We start from the raw sequence: 24,041 nt of genomic DNA on the forward strand, positions 1-24,041 counted from the left end.
AGAAATGTCCGATTTGCTATCTGTTTGTAGTTATACACGTGCTGCGTTCAGCGAATCAGCAAGTCGAACATTTCAGAGTTTCTTAGTTCCGACTAGATGTGAACGCTGCAATATATTGCGTTATTTTATGGCTGGTTATGACACGTACATAAGTGTCAAAACCCACAAAAACTACCACACAAGACAAACCAATCCATTACACCATAGCATGCTGTAAACCATATGTTTATGTTTTAAATACATTTTTCTGAAATTTCACATACTAAAATATAATTGTAATTGCACACACATTGATGTCAGACATGCACCTACCCCAATGCTCTGTTGCTGATGACTGGGATGAACGCAGGAGGAGTTTCAGGAGTAAGACAAGACATCCTCTTTGTGACTTAGGCCTCCTGTAGCTCAGTTGGTAGAGCATGGCGCTTGCAACATTTTAGTCATTTAGCAGACGCTCTTATCCAGAGCGACTTACAGTTAGTGAGTGCATACATTTTCATACTGGCCCCCCGTGGGAAACGAACCTACAACCCTGGCGTTGCAAGCGCCATGCTCTACCAACTGAGCTACAGGGGACTACCCCTTGTGGGGGGTCTGGCGGTCCTCCCTCATTTCCTGCATTTCTGGACAATCTAATATGACCCTTTAGGGGTCATTTTGGGGTCACTTTTATTGTGAATAAGAATAGAATACGTTTCTAAACACTTCCACATGAATGTGGATGCTACCATGAACATGGACAATCCCGAACGAATCATGAACAATGATGAGTGAGAAAGTCACAGACGCACAAATATCATACCCCCCCCCCCCCCCCCCAAAATGCCAACTTCCCCTGTTATTGTAATGGTGAGAGTTTAGCATGTCTTGGGGGTATGATCTTTTTCTGGGCTGATTCCTCACCGTTCTCATGATCATTGCAACTCCACGAGGTGAGATCTTGCATGGAGCCCCAGGCCGAGGGAGATTGACAGTTCTTTTGTGTTTCTTCCATTTGCGAATAATCGCACCAACTGTTGTCACCTTCTCACCAAGCTGCTTGGCGATGGTCTTGTAGCCCATTCCAGCCTTGTGTAGGTCTACAATCTTGTCCCTGACATCCTTGGAGAGCTCTTTGGTCTTGGCCATGTTGGAGAGTTTGGAATCTGATTGATTGATTGCTTCTGTGGACAGGTGTCTTTTATACAGGTAACAAACTGAGATTAGGAGCACTCCCTTTAAGAGTGTGCTCCTAATCTCAGCTCGTTACCTGTATAAAAGACACCTGGGAGCCAGACATTTTTCTGATTGAGAGGGGGTCAAATACTTATTTCCCTCATTAAAATGCAAATCAATTTATAACATTTTTGACATGCGTTTTTCTGGATTTTTTTGTTGTTATTCTGTCTCTCACTGTTCAAATAAACCTACCATTAAAATTATAGACTGATCATTTCATTTCAGTGGGCAAACGTACAAAATCAGCAGGGGATCAAATACTTTTTTCCCTCACTGTATATTATGGTAATAGCAAACACTTTCTTGCAGGAAAGCTCATTTCCTGCATTTCTACACAATCTAATATGACCCATGGCCCTTCTAGCCATCTCTATTTAGAACAAAAAGTAAGCAAAAATGCCCACAGTCATCAAGCTAGGTAAGAGATCATTATTAAATATGTTTAAGTGATTGATAAGACTGAACTAGATCAATGATAATTCAATAATCAATATTGTGTTGCACCTTTAACCAATAGCCTAACAAATGAACAACTCTTACAAATAAAGTACAAAGACTTAACTTTTGATTGTCTTTATTAAGACATCCTCTATATCAAATTTCAGCCAGACTGCCCAGCCAGCCCGTGCCGCCTGCACACCTATCCCCCACCAGTCTAGTTAATAACTCAACTCTCTCCCCAACAACTTCCTTCCCATCTTTTTATTTGTCTCAAGGGAAAAGTTTAAGAAAAACACACATACACCTATACATTAACATACAGAAACAGTACACCCTCCATATAATTCATATCATAGGCCTAATAGTACTGTAGAGCTCTTTTTGCACAAAATAAAGCTGGGTCACCCCGTCCTGCCCCTAGGGGTCTACGGCCCTGTAGCGCCCCAATCCAACACACCCCACTCATCTTTAGGATATTAGTGAAGCATTCATTATTGGTTTCAGGTGTGTTAGGCCAAGGCCAGAGTGACAACCAACAGTACGGCAGACCCCCAGGGCCAGGACTGAACAGCCCAGCAGCTAGGGATAACCTACAGTGGGGAGAACAAGTATTTGATACACTGCCAATTTTGCAGGTTTTCCTACTTACAAAGCATGTAGAGGTCTGTAATTTTTATCATAGGTACACTTCAACTGTGAGAGACGGAATCTAAAACAAAAATCCAGAAAATCACATTGTATGATTTTTAAGTAATTCATTTGCATTTTATTGCATGACATAAGTATTTGAGACATCAGAAAAGCAGAACTTAATATTTGGTACAGAAACCTTTGTTTGCAATTACAGAGATCATACGTTTCCTGTAGGTCTTGACCAGGTTTGCACACACTGCAGCAGGGAATATTGGCCCACTCCTCCATACAGACCTTCTCCAGATCCTTCAGGTTTCGGGGCTGTCGCTGGGCAATACAGACTTTCAGCTCCCTCCAAAGATTTTCTATTGGGTTCAGGTCTGGAGACTGGCTAGGCCACTCCAGGACCTTGAGATGCTTCTTACGGAGACACTCCTTAGTTGCCCTGGCTGTGTGTTTCGGGTCGTTGTCATGCTGGAAGACCCAGCCACGACCCATCTTCAATGCTCTTACTGAGGGAAGGAGGTTGTTGGCCAAGATCTCGCGATACATGGCCCCATCCATCCTCCCCTCAATACGGTGCAGTCGTCCTGTCCCCTTTGCAGAAAAGCTTCCCCAAAGAATGATGTTTCCACCTCCATGCTTCACGGTTGGGATGGTGTTCTTGGGGTTGTACTCATCCTTCTTCTTCCTCCAAACACGGCGAGTGGAGTTTAGACCAAAAAGCTCTATTTTTGTCTCATCAGACCACATGACCTTATCCTATTCCTCCTCTGGATCATCCAGATGGTCATTGGCAAACTTCAGACGGGCCTGGACATGCGCTGGCTTGAGCAGGGGGACCTTGCGTGCGCTGCAGGAGTTTAATCCATGACGGCGTAGTGTGTTACTAATGGTTTTCTTTGAGACTGTGGTCCCAGCTCTCTTCAGGTCATTGACCAGGTCCTGCCGTGTAGTTCTGGGCTGATCCCTCACCTTCCTCATGATCATTGATGCCCCACGATGTGAGATCTTGCATGGAGCCCCAGACCGAGGGTGATTGACCGTCATCTTGAACTTCTTCCATTTTCTAATAATTGCGCCAACAGTTGTTGCCTTCTCACCAAGCTTTTTGCCTATTGTCCTGTAGCCCATCCCAGCCTTGTGCAGGTCTACAATGTTATCCCTGATGTCCTTACACAGCTCTCTGGTCTTGGCCATTGTGGAGAGGTTGGAGTCTGTTTGATTGAGTGTGTGGACAGGTGTCTTTTATACAGGTAACGAGTTCAAACAGGTGCAGTTAATACAGGTAATGAGTGGAGAACAGGAGGGCTTCTTAAAGAAAAACTAACAGGTCTGTGAGAGCCGGAATTCTTACTGGTTGGTAGGTGATCAAATACTTATGTCATGCAATAAAATGCAAATTAATTACTTAAAAATCATACAATGTGATTTTCTGGATTTTTGTTTTAGATTCCGTCTCTCACAGTTGAAGTGTACCTATGATAAAAATTATAGACCTCTACATGCTTTGTAAGTAGGAAAACCTGAAAAATCGGCAGTGTATCAAATACTTGTTCTCCCCACTGTAAATAGTTATCTCCCCTGACGTGGGCATGTTTTCAGTACAGACTCCTTTGTCGTACAGTATTCCATGTAAGACCTCCAGACCTTGTGAAAGTTGCACAGTATGCCCTTAACCTTGTAATAAATCAAATCTAGTGATACATAACTTGACATTTCTGCCATCCACTGTGGGAGGATAACCAACCTTCCAATAAATGGCAATGCATTTCTTAGCAAACAAAAACAGGGAGAAGGGAGAATCTGTAGACATGCTGAGATAAAAGTACACACTCTTTGCCAGAATTCAGCCAGCCTTCACAAGACTATAAATATGCAAATATCTCCCCTTTTGTGTTTTACACCTCTAGCAGAAGAATAACATTTCTGAGTGCATGATATTCAGTTTCACTGGCATATAGTATGTTCTATGGATGGTCTTAAACTGCAGTAATTTATGTCTGAGATTATATGAACATGATTGGGCATTCTAACATATCTGTATCCATTCATCATCATCAGTAGTGTCTCCCAGGTCTTCCTCACATGTTGTTTTTACATGTTTTGTGTCATCGGGAAAAGCCTCTATCAACCCTTGATACAGTTTGGAAATCAACTTTAGAGGTTTGTCAGACTGCCTTAAAATAGTTTCTTGCTTGTCCACTGTTTGCTGCACAGAGAGAATACATTTTTGTCTGCAAAAGTTCCCTGGCTGCCTGACCCTGATGAGACCCGTCACCATCTGATCCTGCTCAGATGAAGCATGACAAATAATTACCTTGGTGTACATTTATACATTAAATTATCCAATAATATAATCAATGGTTCAATAATTTAAATGACCCTTATTCCTAGATCCCAGACTGTAGTCTACCCATCAACTCAAGATGGAACTTTGTATCCATTCACTGATTGTTATAATATACTGCAAAATTCACCTGAGCTCCGTAGACTGATCTTCCCTGGCTGTCTGACCCTGCAGGGACACCTGTCACCATATGATGAGCATAGTGTTGTGTACTGACTGTGCACAATGACGGTGAAGCCTGTAGAACTGTTTATACCTTGTCAGTGTGAAAATTAGGGAATAAGCTAAGGAATCTGACAGATCAACAACGTTACATTGTAATACTGACTAATAAAAACTCACATTGTGCTGAAAAAATGTCTGAATATCGATCTTCAATCGTTTGGCCGCTGGTTTCATCATTTGATTCAGGTCTAGTGTGATTGAGGCAAAAATAATTGCTAAAGTTAGTGATCTAGCTAGCTAGCTAACGTTAGCCAACTTTTGGCTAGCTCTAGCTAATGGTACATCATCAAATTTACTTCTGTTGAAATGGGACAAAACAAAGGCTACAAAACATTTCCATACACACACAAGCTGTTTGATACTGCTAATTGGCAGATTGCTAGAGGCTAGCTAGTGCTGAACTGGCTGTGGTAGCTACTAGCTACCTAACTAAACTAGCTGCTAGTAGTTTATTCACTTCACTCGAGAGGGGATGAAACATTAGCTAAAGTAACATGTCAGTTACACTAATAGCTCAGCACTTGGAATAAATAAATACAATTCCTGTCAAACAGCAGTTACAGTGCCTTGCAAAATTATTCATCCCCCTTGCCGTTTTTCCTATTTTGTTGCATTACAACCTGTAATTTAAATAGATTTTTATTTGGATTTCATGTAATGGACATACACAAAATAGTCCAAATTGGTGAAGTGAAATTAAAAAAATAACTTGTTTCAAAAAATTCTAAAAAATAAATAACAGAAAAGTGGTGCATGCATATGTATTCACCCCCTTTGCTATGAAGCCCCTAAATAAGATCTGGTGCAACCAATTACCTTCAGAAGTCACATAGTTAGTTAAATAAAGTCCACCTGTGTGCAATCTAAGTGTCACATGATCTCAGTATATATAAACCTGTTCTGAAAGGTCCCAGAGTCTGCAACACCACTAAGCAAGGGGCACCATCAAGCAAGCGGCACCATGAAGACCAAGGAGCTCTCCAAACAGGTCAGGTACAAAGTTGTGGAGAAGTACAGATCAGGGTTGGGTTATAAAAAATATCCGAAACTTTGAACATCCCACGGAGCACCATTAAATCCATTATTAAAAAATTGAAAGAATATGGCACCACAACAAACCTGCCAACAGAGGGCCGCCCACCAAAACTCACAGACCAGGCAAGGAGGGCATTAATCAGAGAGGCAACAAAGAGACCAAAGATAACCCTGAAGCAGCTGCACAGATTGGAGTATCTGTCCATAGGGCCACTTTAAGCCGTACACTCTACAGAGCTGGGCTTTACGGAAGAGTGGCCAGAAAAAAGCCATTGCTTAAAGAAATAAATAAGCAAACACGTTTGGTGTTCGCCAAAAGCCATGTGGGAGACTCCCCAAACATATGGAAGAAGGTACTCTGGTCAGATGAGACTAAAATTGAGCTTTTTGGCCATCAAGGAAAACACTGTCTGGCGCAAACCCAACACCTCTCATCACCCCGAGAACACCATCCCTGTTTTAATTAAATTACGTTTTTTTGCAGACATTGACACCGGTCATATTCAACAGGTGTTGCGCGTAAATTCTTTAGTTATTCTGCGCTCTGGCACAATCAAAGGAGAGTGCTCTTAAATCAGAGTAGATAGCCATGTGTATAAAAATATTTTAGAAAAAGGCTGTGTTGTTATCCTCGCAAGGTGAGGTATTGAAAGGTATTAAAAACAATGATTTTGACCCCTACCTTTTTTAGAAAAAAGATTATTACTTGTTAAACAAAATCTTTCTCTGAGCAATTGCATTAGTATAAAATAATTTCCCAATTTTTGGAGCATACAATATAGCTCAATATTTGAATTATTTTATACAGTAATTTTGCTCATCTTTATCAAGGGTGTCAATAATAATCGGACCCCACTGTATGTATGGAATAGAGAAGGTTGAAGAAAAAAGCAGTTACGAAAGTTCTTGTTTTTTTAGATGTTTCCTTTAGATAAGAAACTGCATACATCACAAGCCCCGTTTATACCTGGTGCTTTCATAGTTTCGTTGTTCTGATCTTGTCTACATTCTGAGTGTGCCCACAGTTCCAGAAATGTGTCTACACGTGCAATTAAAATGTGTCTGTTGTCCATCCACTGTGTCTGCATTGTGACCAGATTTCCTGGTCCCTTCCTTTATGCAAATAGTTTCACAGCTATTCTTTCAAAGATAATATTTATTTATTGTAAGATATATTGATGTAATCAGTCAATGGTGCCACCTGTCAATGATTTTAGATGGCAGAATGATGATTTAAATGTTTTCTCTGTCCAGATCTACACACTGTGTGCCTGACTACCTCCGGAAGTGGGCAGAATGATCAGATCACAATGTGTCTTTTGATTTTCTAGAATGTGGACAAGATCAGGACAAAGGACCCAAGTTAGAACCAGGTATAAGCAGGGCTATAGAAGATGAACAATAAGTTAACAATCATCGCATGCAGTTTCCTTCTGTACAAAAAATAAACACATATTTAAAGTCCAAGTTTCTTTTGTATGATGTACATATATTATACAAAGAGTGTCATCTTTTGTTAGTTTGGACACAGGGAGACACAACACTGAGTCCTGGGTCGTTAAGTAAGCACTGTTTTGTGCCTAATGAACATGTCCCTGTACGCATGCGTGCACACACACACAAAACCAGGATACACCACAAGTCAAAGGGTTCTCAGACTAAACAATGAAGACCAACTCATCAACTGCATGTGTTCATTGTAAAAAAAACAAGAATAATGTTTTTCCTTGTACTTTGAGGTGTCTGGCTCTTTGTGAGCGAAAGATGGTACTGTACTTTCATTCACAGCCAAAGGGTTGTCTAATGTAGGTTCTCCACTATGAGGCCAAACCAGGTGGAACCATGCAATTCCTGTTTTGAGAACAGTGAGAAATGGAACAATTCCATTCATAACTGATACTTACCAGTCTATTGAGCACTCCGCTGAAACATTATATTGACAACATACATGATCAAATGTCATTCAAACAAAGTATATTTGGCAACGTTTTCATCCCTGTAAACAACACAACAGGTACAGTGACACTATACAGAGGGTTGCAGAACTCTCAACAGTAATAATGATGATCTGGGTTGCATTCAAGATCCCAACTCACATCAGCGTTTCAAAGTGTTTTGGTATTAATAATAATAATAATAATATGCCATTTAGCAGACGCTTTTTATCCAAAGCGACTTACAGTCATGTGTGCATACATTTTTACATATGGGTGGTCCCGGAGATCGAACCCACTACCCTGGCGTTACAAGTGCCATGCTCTACCAATTGAGCTACAGAGGACCACCATTAAGCGGGTAGATCTCTGAAATGTTCCCAGTAATTGTTCACTTGAATGCAGCCAAGAAAGAGAGACAGATGGAGGAAAGAGAAGTTCAATTATTGCTAGGTTCACATTTCTATATCTATATTTGCATTTCAACTTTTTTAGAGGTAAATATTCTGATCATATTCTCCTACTACAGTTTCCTTCAGAGTAGCACATACCGTATACGGTATTGTACGTAGTACTTTAACCGCAACACACTTATTACAGAATACTATTCTGCAGTACTATCAGATTAAAAGGATTTGGTCCCTCTGTTTTGGAAACAGCAGCCCACAATGGAAAACAGTCAAACTAACAATGTACCAAAAAGTATTAAAAGGCAGGAACAACAACCCTTGGAGGAGAATCATTTTTACCAATCAGTTGTAGGATGTCTCTCTGTATTCCTTACGGGTGCCCTCCCAAACTCAATCTCCCACAATCCCAAAGTCTCATTGGCACAGATATAGGAATAGAGTTCCATAACCCCTCCATAGAGTACCGTCAAAAACCAAAGTGCAGTAAAGTAAACACATTAACTATCTCCATCATAAAAAATTAGAATAAAAGGCTGTTAAAAACAATACTTTTTAGTCCATATAATCTCCATTTAGAGGAGGACCCAGTCAGTCCGTCCAGTGCTTTCCATCAGTCTCTCTCCATGTGTACGACGCTCACTCTCTGCAACCCCAACACGACCACACTGTGACCGCTCTATAACCACAGGACCAAGATACTGTTGGGATTGGTCCAGTCTGCCCTCTCCAGTTATTAGCGCCTATTTTGGGGCAACACTGGAGCCTGGAGTAGTGTCAGCTGCCCAGTTCTGTACACACACCCCTCCAGGTTCAGATTACATTTCTGGTCAGTTTCAGAACATGTTCTACTCTGGTTCTAGTGTGGTTCTGGTCCAGTTCTGGTCTTGTTGTGTTCTGGTCTGGAAGCGATGGGGTGTGGTACACAGAGGCAGTAGTTTGCGGTCCAGCACTTGAGGTTCTTGTAAAAGATGGCAGAAGAAGAACTATGGTCGATGAAACCTACAGGACAGAGAAAGAGAGGGAGAGAGAGAGATAATTGAAGAGTTTATTTCCAAAATGCTACATCCACCAATTTTAAACATGTGTTTTTTCATCAGAAATGATTGCTTATGGGTACCTTCATGTGTGTGTAAAATATTACTGTTATCAGATTTTTTATTCATAGATTTTAGATGTGTATGAAAAGGTGCTTTTTTTCCTAAACGCTATATTCATTGTTTAAATAGAATGGAATGTTCGTATCCTGTATATTTAACTGTGATATGTGGTTGTCTCACCTAGCTATCTTAAGATGAATGCACTGGATAAGAGCATCTGCTAAATTACTAAAATGTTTTACAGATCTCATATTACTGTATTGATGTCACAGATCCCCCCGGTACTGCTGCTCATTCCGTTCACCAGCTCCGGAGGTCTACGTCACCGGTCTTCGAGGCGTCACTGACCTGGATCATTACCACCAACCCCGGACTGTCTTGTCTCATTACGCACACCTGATTCCCATTCCCCCTGATTAGTATGTGTATATATGTGCCCTCTGTTCCCCATTGTCCTGGTCGATTATTGTCCCATGTCCGTTGGTCTCGTGAGTACCGTGTATTGTGCTCTTGTTATTACGGGTCTCGTCCCCTGTATTGTTTAGAGGTTTACACCTCACTCTTTTGTTTGGGTTACATCATTGTGTATATATATATATATATATATATATATATATATATATACACACGTGTTTGTTTTGGGCTTCGTCCCCGTTGTTTTTCATGACGTACCTTGTGTTGGGTGGAGAAATTAAAAAAACTAATACGTATTCCTGCGCCTGTCTTCTAATTATTAAATATTGATGTAACAAATGTATCATTTGTACATTTCTTTATAAAAAATATAGTTATTTGTTACATTTGACTGTATAAAACCTAGCAGTACTATTTATTGTGGGGAAAAAAACTAAATGTCTCTGAAATGAAACCACCAAGTGATACATTTTAAACAAATACATGTCTGTCATTGAACAACCCCATGCCATGATTAGATAATGAAAAAGCACACCAACCTCTTTCATAATTTCTTTAAACAATAAAAGCTAATTTACCAACATTTCTGAAAATTGACATATAGCGTTTTGGAATTAAACTCTTCAAATAGTTACTGTATACAGCTTGAGATATGGGCTAGTGTCTTTGTGTTGTCTTGCAGCTTGTAGTATGGCTGTGACATACAGTACATACCTGGTGAGATGGCGACTACCCTCATGCACTTCCATTTCTGTGTTTTTAAATTCATTGAGTTCTTTACGTATGGCAGCCTACGAGGGACAAACAGAGCCAGAGATCAGTCGGAGAAAACAGTATTCAAATGACTGTGCATTTGCGTATGTGTGTGTGTGCACACCTGCATGTGAGTGTGAGTGTTATTACCTTATCAGCAGCTGTGAGTCGTGTCCAGGGTTTGTCTGCCCTCCTGTCGTAGTCCTGAGCATCAGCCACCTCTACATAGTCACTGAAGTGGGTCAGGATCTTAGCTTCCCTCAATTCCTCCACCGTGGGCCTCTGACTTAACTGGGGACAGGGTAAAAAAGGGTTATCAGAGTGTGTGTGTGTAGGGCCGGCCCTAGTCTTTTGGGGGCTCTAAGCTAAATGTTGTTGGTGTCTGTCAGTGACTGACATAACAAGAGAAAAACTGCTGATGCACAACCAAATTTCAAAATTGCACCTTGTGTATTCTACTATTCTAACTCTCAACAGTAAGTTGAAACAGAGAGGAAGAGGCAAAGCGAGAGGGATAACTGGGCCCAAAATCTGTCTTCTCCAGCAGGTGGCATTTTATTTTATTTGGTTAACAAAAAACGGAATGGCTTATTTACTACGTGTGGCTTATTTGATCGAATAGAAGTTTTGAAATGCTTAGGCTGTTACGAGTGTACTGATATAAGTAGGACACGTGACACGTCAACTTTGAGAAAAAACACTTTATATCGGCGTTGTGCCAGTTGTTTAAACGCATATAGCCCTCTCATTGGCTAGAATGGTTCCACCTGATCTTGCCTCTTCCCGACTGCCTTCCATTTTTTAAGACATTTATTTTAATCTTTAGATCGGCCATTAGAGTATCTGGTCAATATAATGGATAATCTGTCGTTGCGACCCCATTCTAATTTTCTTGTAAAAAAAGACAACTATAATTGTATTTTGGGTCTGGGGCCCCCTAGCGGCCGTGGGGCCCTAAGCAGTCAATTATGTCATTTATGCCTAGGGCTGGCCCTGTGTGTGTGTGTGTGAGGTGATTGAGGGTCACCACACACACACACACACTCATATTTCCAATGGTCTGTCATCTAATGGAAATTGATACCCAATCACCCCCCTCTAACCCTCTTCCTCCCCTCTCTCACCTTTCTCGACAGGCGTTTTTTGAGCTCTCTCATCTCCTCCTGCTCCTCCAGCTCATTGTGCCCTGAGATAGGGGAGAGAGGGCGAGACAGGTTAGAATAGAATAAAACAGAATAGACACTTAATTATCAATTTCGTGAGAAATGGAAATGTGTCTTCTGCCTTTCTAGTCTGTGCTACTTACGTTTGAGTATGTTTCTCTGTTCCAGCTCTTCTGTAGTTGGCCGTTGACTCAATCTCCTGAGAAAATAGAACTAGAGTCAGTCGGGACCATTTCCTAACGTGTTTTATTGTGTTTTGTTTTATTGTGTTTTATTTGCTGATGTCAGAGCAGGTTTTCTGTGAGCCCTGACTGCCTCAGATTTACATGTATTTATTTACCACCTCTACAGTCTGACACAATTATTCATACAGCAACAAGAGGGAGGGAAAGAGATGGAGAAAAATGGAGAAAGGGGAGGGAGGAAGGAGTAGGGAGGGGGAAGCAGAGAGATGGAGAGGGAGGTAGAGAAGGAGATAAATGGAGAGAGGGAGGGAGGGAAGGAAGAGATGGAGTGAGGGAAAAGGCAAGTTGTAGTGAGTGTGACAAATGAGAGTGGGAGGCAATAGAAGAAAGGAAATTGTTTGTGAATTCCGTTTCTTCCTGTATTGCCCAATGATTTATATATACATTAGTTTACTGATAGGGGGCGCTGTGTTAAAGCCACTGTGCCTCCATCTTCGCACTCCCCCACCACTGTAAAAAATATTTTGGAAGCTATAGAAATGCATTTATTAATGTCTACTTTAGTTTTTGCTACATTTATTATATTACAGCCACCTTAATGCATACTTTAAAATTAGATTATGTGAGCTAAACATAAGTATACAAAAATATATAAACATTTTCCTTAAAGTATAATTTTTTTGAGATTACTAATGTTACTGTCCCCACTACAACAGAAAAATACTTAATATATGTAATTTTATCCTTAATTGAAATACTGTATAATTCAATGCATTCCTATGGAGGACTGCTCCTACTCGGCAGTGCCAATATGGCCGACTGGTGGCTTCTAAGCCTCTCAATGGCCAATACATTGCATCAGCAATCCAGGGGTTTATATACATAATTGATATTGCCACACCTGTATTCATGTTCTGTACTCTGTGAGGGTAAAATCCCACTTGAAGATGTCCGCCCTCTCACTGGCATATTCAAGATAAAAATGTGACAGGCTCTCTGCTACTCTCCCTCCCTCCTCTACCGCTCATCCATTTCCTTCTCTCTCTCTCTCTCTCTCTCTCTCTCTCTCTCTCTCTCTCTCTCTCTCTCTCTCTCTCTCTCTCTCTCTCTCTCTCTCTCTCTCTCTCTCTCTCTCTCTCTCTCTCTCTCTCTCTCTCTCTCTCTCTCTCTCTCTCTCTCTCTCTCTCTCTCTCTCTCTCTCTCTCTCTCTCCTCTCTCTCTCTCTCTCTCTCTCTCTCTCTCTCTCTCTCTCTCTCTCTCTCTCTCTCTCTCTCTCTCTCTCTCTCTCTCTCTCTCTCTCTCTCTCTCTCTCTCTCTCTCTCTCTCTCTCTCTCTCTCTCTCTCTCTCTCTCTCTCTCTCTCTCTCTCTCTCTCTCTCTCTCTCTCTGCAATTGTTTTGACTGTATGCAATGTGTAAGAGCAGCTGAGCCTGCGTGTGTTTGTATGTGTGAATTTTACTCTCTCCATGCGACCTTGTGCCTATATGTTAACGTGACTCAAGTCTCTCCGTTGCTATAGGGAGGGTGTGCATCTGTATGTGTGTGTGTGTCTCTCACCGTGTGAGCTTAGTGCCTATCTGCTGCCTGAACTCCAGTTTCTCCTGGTCTGACTGTGTGGGCAGTATGTTCTTCTCCTCCAGTTCTCTCTGTGACGGACGGTTACTGATCTTAATGGCCAGGGAGTCCTTCCTCAATACCTTCAGAGCCAGGGTACCTATACACACACGTGCACGCACGCACACACACACACGTACACACACAAGGACAAATTGTTTTTTAGAGAGGCCAGAATAAGATCAGCAAACTTTGTCCATAACATTTTGATAAAATTGGAATTACTAGCACCACAGCTACCTCATGCCCTAGCAATTAAACTGTCACAGCAGTTACCCTCTCCAGTGTGAGCTAGAGGATGGGACTGTGTTTGTGTGTTTACTGTTTCCAACCCACTCTTCTGTTTACATAACCCTATTACAGAGAGGAGAGAGGTGTGTATAAATACCTCATAAACATAATGTGCCTCAAATCAATAATTCACACAACTGCTTATGAAAAGGAGTGAAGGGAACTACTGGAACAGGGGATCTGAGGACCAGCCATGGTGTGTGTGTGTTTCATGACATAACAGACCGAGGTTACGCAACACCTCTCAACACTGTCACCTCAGTGCTTTGTTTGGTCACATTCAACACTCAAATCAGGGACGAAAACCAATGGGATTCACAGCTCTGAATGGAGGGGTCCAATAAAAGGAGAGTTCTTAAACTGCATATCCCAGCAGCCATTGAGGCTGTTACCAGGAAGCAGGGGCACCAAGCAGAGACCAAACAGCCACTACGGTCCCAAACCAATGATGGATAAACAAACACCTACTTGTAAAGAGTGTTTCATCTTCATCATCTTCCTCCTCCTCTTCCTCATCCTCTTCATCATCCTCGTCCCTGTACGAACCAGGTAGTTCTTGATAGTCTTCCTCGTTGGGGAGGTTCTCTTTATTGTAGTCACATGCTATCATCACTGTGGGAACCGCGTGGTGCAGCGAGCTGAGGTCGGTGAGAAAGGTAAAAGGTTAGCAAGAGATGGTGGGCATGTGTGTCTGTCCATCCGTGTGTGTGTGGTGTTAGACAGACAGGGGAGTAGTTAGGTAATGTCAGGTTATGTTTCCACCATCAGTTATTACGAAAGGAGCTATGACCTATAACCTCTGGAACTCATATAAACGGCACCTCAACTCAACTGAAAAAACAAGACTGAAACACTGTAGAAAAACAAGCCAGAGAATCAGAACAGCTCTCTTAATTCTCACAGTCAGTGGCTCCTAAAATAATATTGGTACCTCACTCTGCAGGGAAGCATTGCATGACTTAGACTGACTGGATGTAACAGACATGGTAGGATGTAGAGACTCACATTACCACACCTACAACACACAGCCTGTGTCAACCATAGGGGAGACATGAGGCACAGCAAAAACAAACTGCAAACCAATCACAAATGAGCCTTGAGGCAGCATCATCAATCAGGAAAACAGCACAGGAGCAGACAGGAAAACAAGCAGCAATCTAGCAACTGTGGAGCTCCCATACTGGAGAATAATGATCTCTGTTGCTTTTACAAACTCAGTTTAGGTGTGCCTTTAGGCCGGCCAAAGATAACAAGGTTTGCTAACATAACACTTAGACACATTTAGACAGCAACTGAGTAAAACAAAAAGGACTACAAAAGGAATAGGATGCCTACATCTATTATGCGCTTGAGTCCATAACCCCCTGCTGGCCCACCAATCAGAGTGATGGATCATGGGAGGCCAATCTGGCGCTGGCACATCAGTCACAGAGTGTGTGGGTCGATTGCAGAGTCTTTTCCACATGTGTGATGTGTCTGTGGACTGATGGAGATGGTGTGTGTGCGTTTTTGGTGGTGCTCTAAATTGGTCTGAACTGGTTAGACACCAGCCAATGAAAAACATACACCCAGAGGTAAAGCCAAGGCTCTGGGAATTAGTGCATTAAATGGTCTCTGTACTGAGATGTGTATGATTGACCAGACGTTTCAAAATGCTGCCTAGAGTGCAGATGTAGGTGAGCCAGTTTGCTACAGCCAAAAAATAATCCTGAAGCAATAGGACATGAATAATAATGTGGATTGTAATTTATGGACATTTTTGTAGGGGTAGATATATTTTCCGTAAGGGAAAATCATGTCAGAAGCCTTTTTAAACCTCCTGCAACAGTCTGATCAAATTAGGATCCTACATCTGTATTGTGGTAACTCCAAATTTAACCTCACTGATTAGAAACCCTTAGTCACATGATTAACAAGCTCCTTAACAACCCCATCCAACTATCCAACACACCGATGTAGTGTAGGCACAGGGCAGGACCAATGGGAATAGAGTACAAGGCAGACTGGATATGTGAACCACTGAATCCATCCACATGGAGGCATGGATAGACACACACAAACACTTCTCCTTAATCCTCACCTCTTGTATCGCTGCATAGTGAGGGCCAGGGTCTTGTTGAGTTCCTCTATGATGCGGCTGGGGGGGTGTAGGGGCACAGGGAGGGTCCCGTAGTGTAGGGAGTGGCCCCCAAGGGACCCCACATGGTGGGAGGGAGAGATGCACTTCTGAAAGGTGAGGGCCGAGGGCTCCATGCTCCCCCTCGCACCCACACAGATCATCAGCTTCTTAGGAGGTAGAGGAGGCGACAGCTTCATGGACATACAGGGCAACTTCACTGGCATACCGTCTAAAGGGGGGAGGAGAGAGAGAGAGAGCGATGAGAGTAAACTCAGGACACTAGACAACGAAGACTCTGAGTCAGCTAATATAAATCTCTATAAATATGGAACAGTATTGGTTTATGATGGCGCCGTAGGGGATGGCTGCCGTTTTATGGACTTAACCAATCGTGCTATTTTGTGTGTTTTTTCGCATTGTTTTAACTTATTTTGTACATAATGTTGCTGCTACCGTCTCTTATGACCGAAAAGAGCTTCTGGACATCAAAACAGCGATTACTCACCTTGAACTGGACGAATAATTTTCTTTTTATGAGTCGGACGAGAGGGATTTGCTCCAGACAGGGCCCTCATCCCCATCATTCGCAGTAGAAAGAAAAGGAGATATCGCGGAAGGAGATCGGGGTGCTTGTTAAGGAGCCGGCGACGAGTGGCTAATCTGCCTTTGCCATCGATACTATTGGCCAATTTACAATCGCTTGATAATAAAATGGACGAACTACAGGCACGAATATCCTACCAACAGGACATTAAAAACTGTAATATCTTATGTTTCACAGAGTCTTGGCTGAACGATGACATGAATAACATACAGCTGGCGGGTTATACACTGTATCGGCAGGATAGAACAGCAGCCTCTGGTAAGACAAGGGGTGGCGGTCTATGTATATTTGTAAACAACAGCTGGTGCACGATATGTAAGGAAGTCTTGAGGTTTTGCTCGCCTGAGGTAGAGTATCTCATGATAAGCTGTAGACCACACTATTTACCAAGAGAGTTTTCATCTATATTTTTCGTAGCTGTCTATTTACCACCACAAACCGATGCTGGCACTAAGACCGCACTCAATGAACTGTATACGGCCATAAGCAAACAGGAAAACACTCATCCAGAGGCAGCACTCCTAGTGGCCGGGGACTTTAATGCAGGGAAACTTAAATCCGTTTTACTTCATTTCTACCAGCATGTTAAATGTGCAACCAGAGGGAAAACAACTCTAGACCACCTTTACTCCACACACAGAGACGCGTACAAAGCTCTCCCTCACCCTCCATTTGGAAAATCTGACCATAATTCTATCCTCCTGATTCCTGCTTACAAGCAAAAACTAAAGCAGGAAGCACCAGTGACTCGGTCAATAAAAAAAAAGTGGTCAGATAAAGCAGATTCTAAGCTACAGGACTGTTTTGCTAGCACAGACTGGAATATGTTCTGGGGTTCTTCCGATGGCATTGAGGAGTACACCACATCAGTCACTGGCTTCATCAATAAGTGCATCAATGACGTCGTGCCCACAGTGACTGTACGTACATACCCCAACCAGAAGCCATGGATTACAGGCAACATCCGCACTGAGCTAAAGGGTAGAGCTGCCGCTTTCAATGAGCGGCAGCCCTGTGACGAACCATCAAACAGGCAAAGCGTCAATACAGGACTAAGATCGAATCGTACTACACGGGCTCCGACGCTCGTCGGATGTGGCAGGGCTTGCAAACTATTGCAGACTACAAAGGGAAGCACAGCCGCAAGCTACCCAGTGTCACGAGCCTACCAGACGAGCTAAATTACTTCTATGCTCGCTTCGAGGCAAGTAACACTGAAACATGCATGAGAGCATCAGCTGTTCCGGATGACTGTGTGATCACACTCTCATAGGAACACCTATGTGAGAATGCTATTCATTGACTACAGCTCAGCGTTCAACACCATAGTGCCCTCAAAGCTCATCACTAAACTAAGGACCCTGGGACTAAACACCTCCCTCTGCAACGGGACGGGCCGCCCCCAGGTGGTAAGGGTAGGTAACAACACATCCGCCACGCTGATTTTCAACACGGGTGCCCCTCAGGGGTGCGTGCTCAGTCCCCTCATGTACTCCCTGTTCACTCATGACTGCATGGCCAGGCACGACTCCAACACCATCATTACGTTTGCCGATGACACAACACCGGTAGACCTGATCACCGACAACGACGAGACAGCCTATAGGGAGGAGGTCAGAGACCTGGCCGTGTGGTGCCAGGACAACAACCTCTCCCTCAACTTGATCAAGACAAAGGAGATGATTGTGGACTACAGGAAAAAGAAGAGGACCGAGCACGCCCCCATTCTCATCGACAGGGCTGTAGTGGAGCAGGTTGAGAGCTTCATGTTCCTTGGTGTCCACATCACCAACAAACTAACATGGTCCAAGCACACCAAGACAGTCGTGAAGAGGGCACAACAAAACCTATTCCCCCTAAGGAGACTGAAAAGATTTGGCATGGGTCCTCAGATCCTCAAAAGGTTCTACAGCTCGACCATCGAGAGCATCCTGAGTGGTTGCATCACTGCCTGGTATGGCAACTGCTCGGCCTCCGACCGCAAGGCACTACAGAGGGTAGTGCGTACGGCCCAGTACATCACTGGGGCAAAGCTTCCTGCCATCCAGGACCTCTATACCAAGCGGTGTCAGAGGAAGGCCCTAAGAATTGTCAAAGACTCCAGCCACCCTAATCAGACTGTTCTCTCTGCTACCGCACAGCAAGCGGTACCGGAGCGCCAAGTCTAGGTCCAAGAGGCTTCTAAACAGCTTCTCCCCCAAGCCATAAGACTCCTGAACATCTAATCAAATGGCTACCCAGACTATTTGCATTGCTACCCAGGCTACCCAGACTATTTGCATTGCCCCCCACCCCTCTTTTACGCTGCTGCTACTCTCTGTTTACTTTAATAACTCTACCTACATGTACATATTACCCCAATTACCTCGACTAACCGGTGCCCCCGCACATTGACTCGGTAACCATACCCCTGTATATAGCCTCGCTATTGTTATTTTTACTGCAGCTCTTTAATTATTTGTTACTTTTATTTCGTATTTTATATTGTATTATTTTGTGATTTTTGGGGGTATTTTTTCTTAAAACTGCATTGTTGGTTAAGGGCTTGTAAGTAAGCATTTCACTGTAAGGTCTACACCTGTTGTATTTAGCGCATGGGACACATTTCTTTGATTAGGTGAAAGTCCAGCTGAAACGGTTTGGGGTTGCCCTGTACCAAATCAAATCGATTTGATTTGTTACAGGTCAACCCCAAACCGTTTGAGCTGGACTTTCACCTAATCAAAGAAATCAACATCAACAGGAGAAAGAGCAGGAGCAGGAGAAGAACAGAGCACTAGAGGAGAGGATCAGAGTGCTGGAGGAGAAGGTGAGAACGATGACGGGTGACAGAGAACAACCTGTTAGAGAGCTGGCCACCCCTGCAGAGAAGCCAGCAGAACAGCCCACCTCAGATCCTGACCAAAGTCTCGACACCGCAGCAGAGCAGTACACCCTAGACCCTGACCATAGCCTCGATATCACAGCCAGACAAACAAATGAAGAACCCCAAGCCCAGGGGATCCCAACCCCTCTGACCACCCCCCCTGTCAGCCACCCTGTTAGCCCTCCTGATGACTGCCCCACACCCACTGAGGACAAACACAGACCTATGCCCCTCCTACCCACCCCATGCCCCCCACTCCCGCAAAGAGGGCCTCAACATAAAAGTCACACATACGCCCAGGGTCTTGTTGAGCCGTTAAACAGGCCCAACCCTCACTCTTACACTAGCCCAAGCCAATGGCATGTACCAGATGCCCAGCAGGCTCTGCTCACACTTACTGGCCTGAGGCCAAACCACACGACCAACAACATTAGACACTTTATGGAAAACAAAGCCTTTACTATCTCATCCTGGAATATCCAAGGCCCGAGGTCATCTGCCTTTGGCCTAAAGAGCAGGAACCTGGACTTCACCAAAGAAATCGGAAATACAGACATTGTCATCCTACAAGAAACATGGTATAGAGAAGACGGACCCACTGGTTGCCCTCTAGATTACAGAGAGCTGGTAGTCCCATCCACCAAACTACCAGGTGTGAAACAGAGAAGGGACTCAGGGGGTATGCTAATTTGGTATAGAGCAGACCTAACTCACTCTATTAAATTAATCAAAACAGGAACATTTTACATTTGGCTAGAAATTCAAAAGGAAATTATCTCAACAGAGAAAAATGTCCTCCTGTGTGCTACCTATATCCCCCCACTAGAATCCACATACTTTAATGAAGACAGCTTCTCCATCCTGGAGGCGGAAATCAATAATTTCAGACCCAGGGACATGTACTAGTCTGTGGCGACCTAAATGCCAGAACTGGACAAGAACCTGACACCCTCAGCACACAGGGAGACAAACACCTGCCTGGAGGTGACAGCATTCTCTCCCCCATATGCCCCCCTATGCACAACAATGACAACATAACCAACAAAAATGGGTCACAACTCCTGCAGCTCTGTCGCACGCTGGGTATGTACATAGTCAATGGTAGGCTTTGAGGGGACTCCTATGGTACGTACACCTATAGCTCATCTCTTGGCAGTAGTACTGTAGACTACTTTATCACTGACCTCAACCCAGAGTCTCTCAGAGCGTTCACAGTCAGTCCACTATCAGACCACAGCAAAATCACAGTCTACTTGAACAGAGCAATACTCAATCATGAGGCATCAAAGCCAAAGGAACTGAATAATATTAAGAAATGCTATAGATGGAAGGAAAGTAGTGTCAAAACCTACCAAAAAACTATTAGGCAACAACAAATTCAATCCATTCTAGACAACTTCCCAGACAAAACGTTCCACTGTAATAGTAAAGGTGTAAACTTGGCAGTAGAAAACCTAAACAGTATTTTGACCTCTCAGCTTCCCTATCAAATCTAAAAATCTCTAACAGAGAACTGAAGAAAAGTAACAACAATGACAAATGGTTTGATGAAGAATGCAAAAACCTAAGAAGGAAATTGAGAAACCTATCCAACCAAAAACATTGAGACCCAGAAAACCTGAGCCTACGCCTTCACTATGGTGAATCACTAATACAATACAGAAATACACTACAGAAAAAGAAGGAACAGCACGTCAGAAATCAGCTCAGTGTAATTGAAGAATCCATAGACTCTAACCACTTCTGGGAAAATTGGAAAACAAACAACAACACGAAGAGCTATCTATCCAAAACTGAGATTTACATTTACATTTTAGTCATTTAGCAGACGCTCTTATCCAGAGCGACTTACAATTAGTGAGTGCATACATTTTTTCATACTGGTCCCCCGTGGAATCGAACCCACAACCCTGGCGTTGCAAACGCCATGCTCTACCAACTGAGCAACACGGGAGATGTATGGGTAAACCACTTCTCTAATCTTTTTGGCCCTATAACAAAGATCAAACAGCAAAAAAATATACATGATCAAATGCAAATCTTAGAATCAACTATTAAAGACTACCAGAACACACTGGATTGTCCAATTACATTGAATGAACTACAGGACAAAATACAAACCCTCCAACCCAAAAAGGCCTGTGGTGTTGATGGTATCCTCAATGAAATGATAAAATATGCAGACCACAAATTCCAATTGGCTATACTTAAACTCTAACATTATCCTTAGTTCTGGCATCTTCCCCAATATTTAGAACCAAGGACTGATCACCCCAATCCACAAAAGTGGAGACAAATTTGACCCCAATAACTATCGTGGGATATGCGTCAACAGCAACCTTGGGAAAATCCTCTGCATTATCATTAACAGCAGACTAGTTCATTTCCTCAGTGAAAACAATGTACACAGTAAATGTCAAATTGGCTTTTTACCAAATTACCGTACGACAGACCACGTATTCACCCTGCACACCCTAATTGACAAACAAACAAACCAAAACAAAGGCAAAGTCTTCTCATGCTTTGTTGATTTCAAAAAAGCTTTTGACTCAATTTGGCATAAGGGTCTGCTATACAAATAGATGGAAAATGGGGTTGGGGGTTAAACATTGTAAAATCCATGTGCACAAACAACAAGTGTGCGGTTAAAATTGGCTAAAAACACACACATTTCTTTCCACAGGGCCGTGGGGTGAGACCCGGATGCAGTTTAAGCCCCACCCTCTTCAACATATATATCAACGAATTGGCAAGGGCACTAGAACAGTCTGCAGCACCCGGCCTCACCCTACTAGAATCTGAAGTCAAATGTCTACTGTTTGCTGATGATCTGGTGCTTCTGTCACCAACCAAGGAGGGCCTACAGCAGCACCTAGATCTTCTGCATGCACAGATTCTGTCAGACCTGGGCCCTGACAGTAAATTTCTGAAAGACAAAAATAATGGTGTTCCAAAAAAGGTCCAGTTGCCAGGACCACAAATACAAATTCCATCTAGACACCCTTGCCCTAGAGCACACAAAAAACTATACATACCTTGGTCTAAACAGCGCCACAGGTAACTTCCACAAAGCTGTGAACGATCTGAGAGACAAGGCAAGAAGGGCCTTTTATGCCATCAAACAGAACATAAAATTTGACATACCAATTAGGATCTGGCTAGAAATACTTGAATCAGTTATAGAACCCATTGCCCTTTATGGTTGTGAGGTCTGGGGTCCACTCACAAACCAAGAATTCACAAAATGGGACAAACACCAAATTGAGACTCTGCATGCAGAATTCTGCAAAAATATCCTCAGTGTCAAACGACAAACACCAAATAATGCATGCAGAGCAGAATTAGGCCGATACCCACTAATTATCAAAATCCAGAAAAGAGCCGTTAAATTCTATAACCACTTAAAAGGAAGCGATTCCCAAACCAATAACAAAGCCATCACCTACAGAGAGATTAACTTGGAGAAGAGTCCCCTAAGAAAGCTGGTCCTGGGGCTCTGTTCACAAACACAAACAGACCCCACAGAGCCCCAGGACAACAACACAATTAGACCCAACCAAATCATGAGAAAACAAAAAGAGAATTACTTGACACATTCAAAAGAATTAACAAAAAAACTGAGCAAACTAGAATGCTATTTGGCCCTGAACAGAGAGTACACAGTGGCAGAATACCTGACCACTGTGACTGACCCAAACTTAAGGAAAGCTTTGACTATGTACAGACTCAGTGAGCATAGCCTTGCTATTGAGAAAGGCCGCCGTAGGCAGACCTGGCTCTCAAGAGAAGACAGGCTATGTGCACACTACCCACAAAATGAGGTGGCAACTGAGCTGCACTTTCTAGCCTCCTGTCAAATGTATGACCATATTAGAGACACATATTTCCCTCAGATTACACAGATCCACAAAGAATTCGAAAACAAACCCAATTTTGATAAACTCCCTTATCTACTGGGTGAAATACCACAGTGTGCCATCACAGCAGCGAGATTTGTGACCTGTTGCCACAAGAAAAGGGCAACCAGTGAAGAACAAACACAATTGTAAATACAACCCATATTTATGTTTATTTATTTTCCCATTTGTACTTTAACTATTTGCACATTGTTACAACACTGTATATATACATACTATGACATTTGAAATGTCTTTATTCTTTTGGAACTTCTGAGTGTAATGTTTACTGTTAATTTGTATTGTTTATTTCACATTTGTTTACCATCTACTTCACTTGCAAAGGCAATGTTATCATACGTTTCCCATGCCAATAAAGCCCATAAATTGAATTGAAATTGAATTGAGAGAGAGAAAGAAAAATCGGAGTCAGATACACACGTTGATAGACCCACACAAGCGGCAAGCTGGTGGGCTGGTGTCCAGTAAAAACAGAACGCAAAGTAAATGCGAAGAATGACACAGGGATACGCCCATAGACACATAGAGGATTACAGGGCTGTACCTGTGATGTGGTTGGGCAGCCAGTTGAACGGTTTGGGGGGTAGCACTGGGGGTTGTTTTTTATTTTTTATGATGTGATGGGATGACTCCGCCCCAGCCCCTTCGCCTGGATACACCATAACCTTCTTAGTGGGTGGAGGCTGGCTGGGATTCTGGGTGTGGTCTTGTGGACACGGCCCCTCTCCAGGCATCTGGAACTCAACTGTACCTGGGCATAGAATAAATCAATC

At 42.9% G+C, this 24,041-nt stretch overlaps 1 protein-coding gene across 1 annotated transcript in view; it reads right to left on the reverse strand.

The window, feature by feature from the left end:
• Positions 1-7,856: 7,856 nt before the first annotated feature.
• LOC311149152 (phosphatase and actin regulator 1-like) overlaps positions 7,857-24,041 on the reverse strand; it is a 41,698-nt gene continuing 25,513 nt past the window's right edge. The window contains exons 15-22 of the mRNA XM_084186238.1: positions 15,843-16,110; positions 14,231-14,400; positions 13,415-13,571; positions 11,817-11,872; positions 11,635-11,696; positions 10,661-10,801; positions 10,472-10,548; positions 7,857-9,245 (exon numbers count right to left, since the gene is read on the reverse strand). Coding sequence (XP_084042364.1) covers positions 9,230-9,245; positions 10,472-10,548; positions 10,661-10,801; positions 11,635-11,696; positions 11,817-11,872; positions 13,415-13,571; positions 14,231-14,400; positions 15,843-16,110 — 947 coding nt within the window. The 3' untranslated portion in view covers positions 7,857-9,229. The remainder of the gene's footprint in view (positions 9,246-10,471; positions 10,549-10,660; positions 10,802-11,634; positions 11,697-11,816; positions 11,873-13,414; positions 13,572-14,230; positions 14,401-15,842; positions 16,111-24,041) is intronic.

The sequence above is a fragment of the Coregonus lavaretus genome (genome assembly GCF_964263955.1).
Source record: "Coregonus lavaretus genome assembly, chromosome: 21".
In the NCBI taxonomy this organism is placed as follows: Eukaryota; Metazoa; Chordata; class Actinopteri; order Salmoniformes; family Salmonidae; genus Coregonus; species Coregonus lavaretus.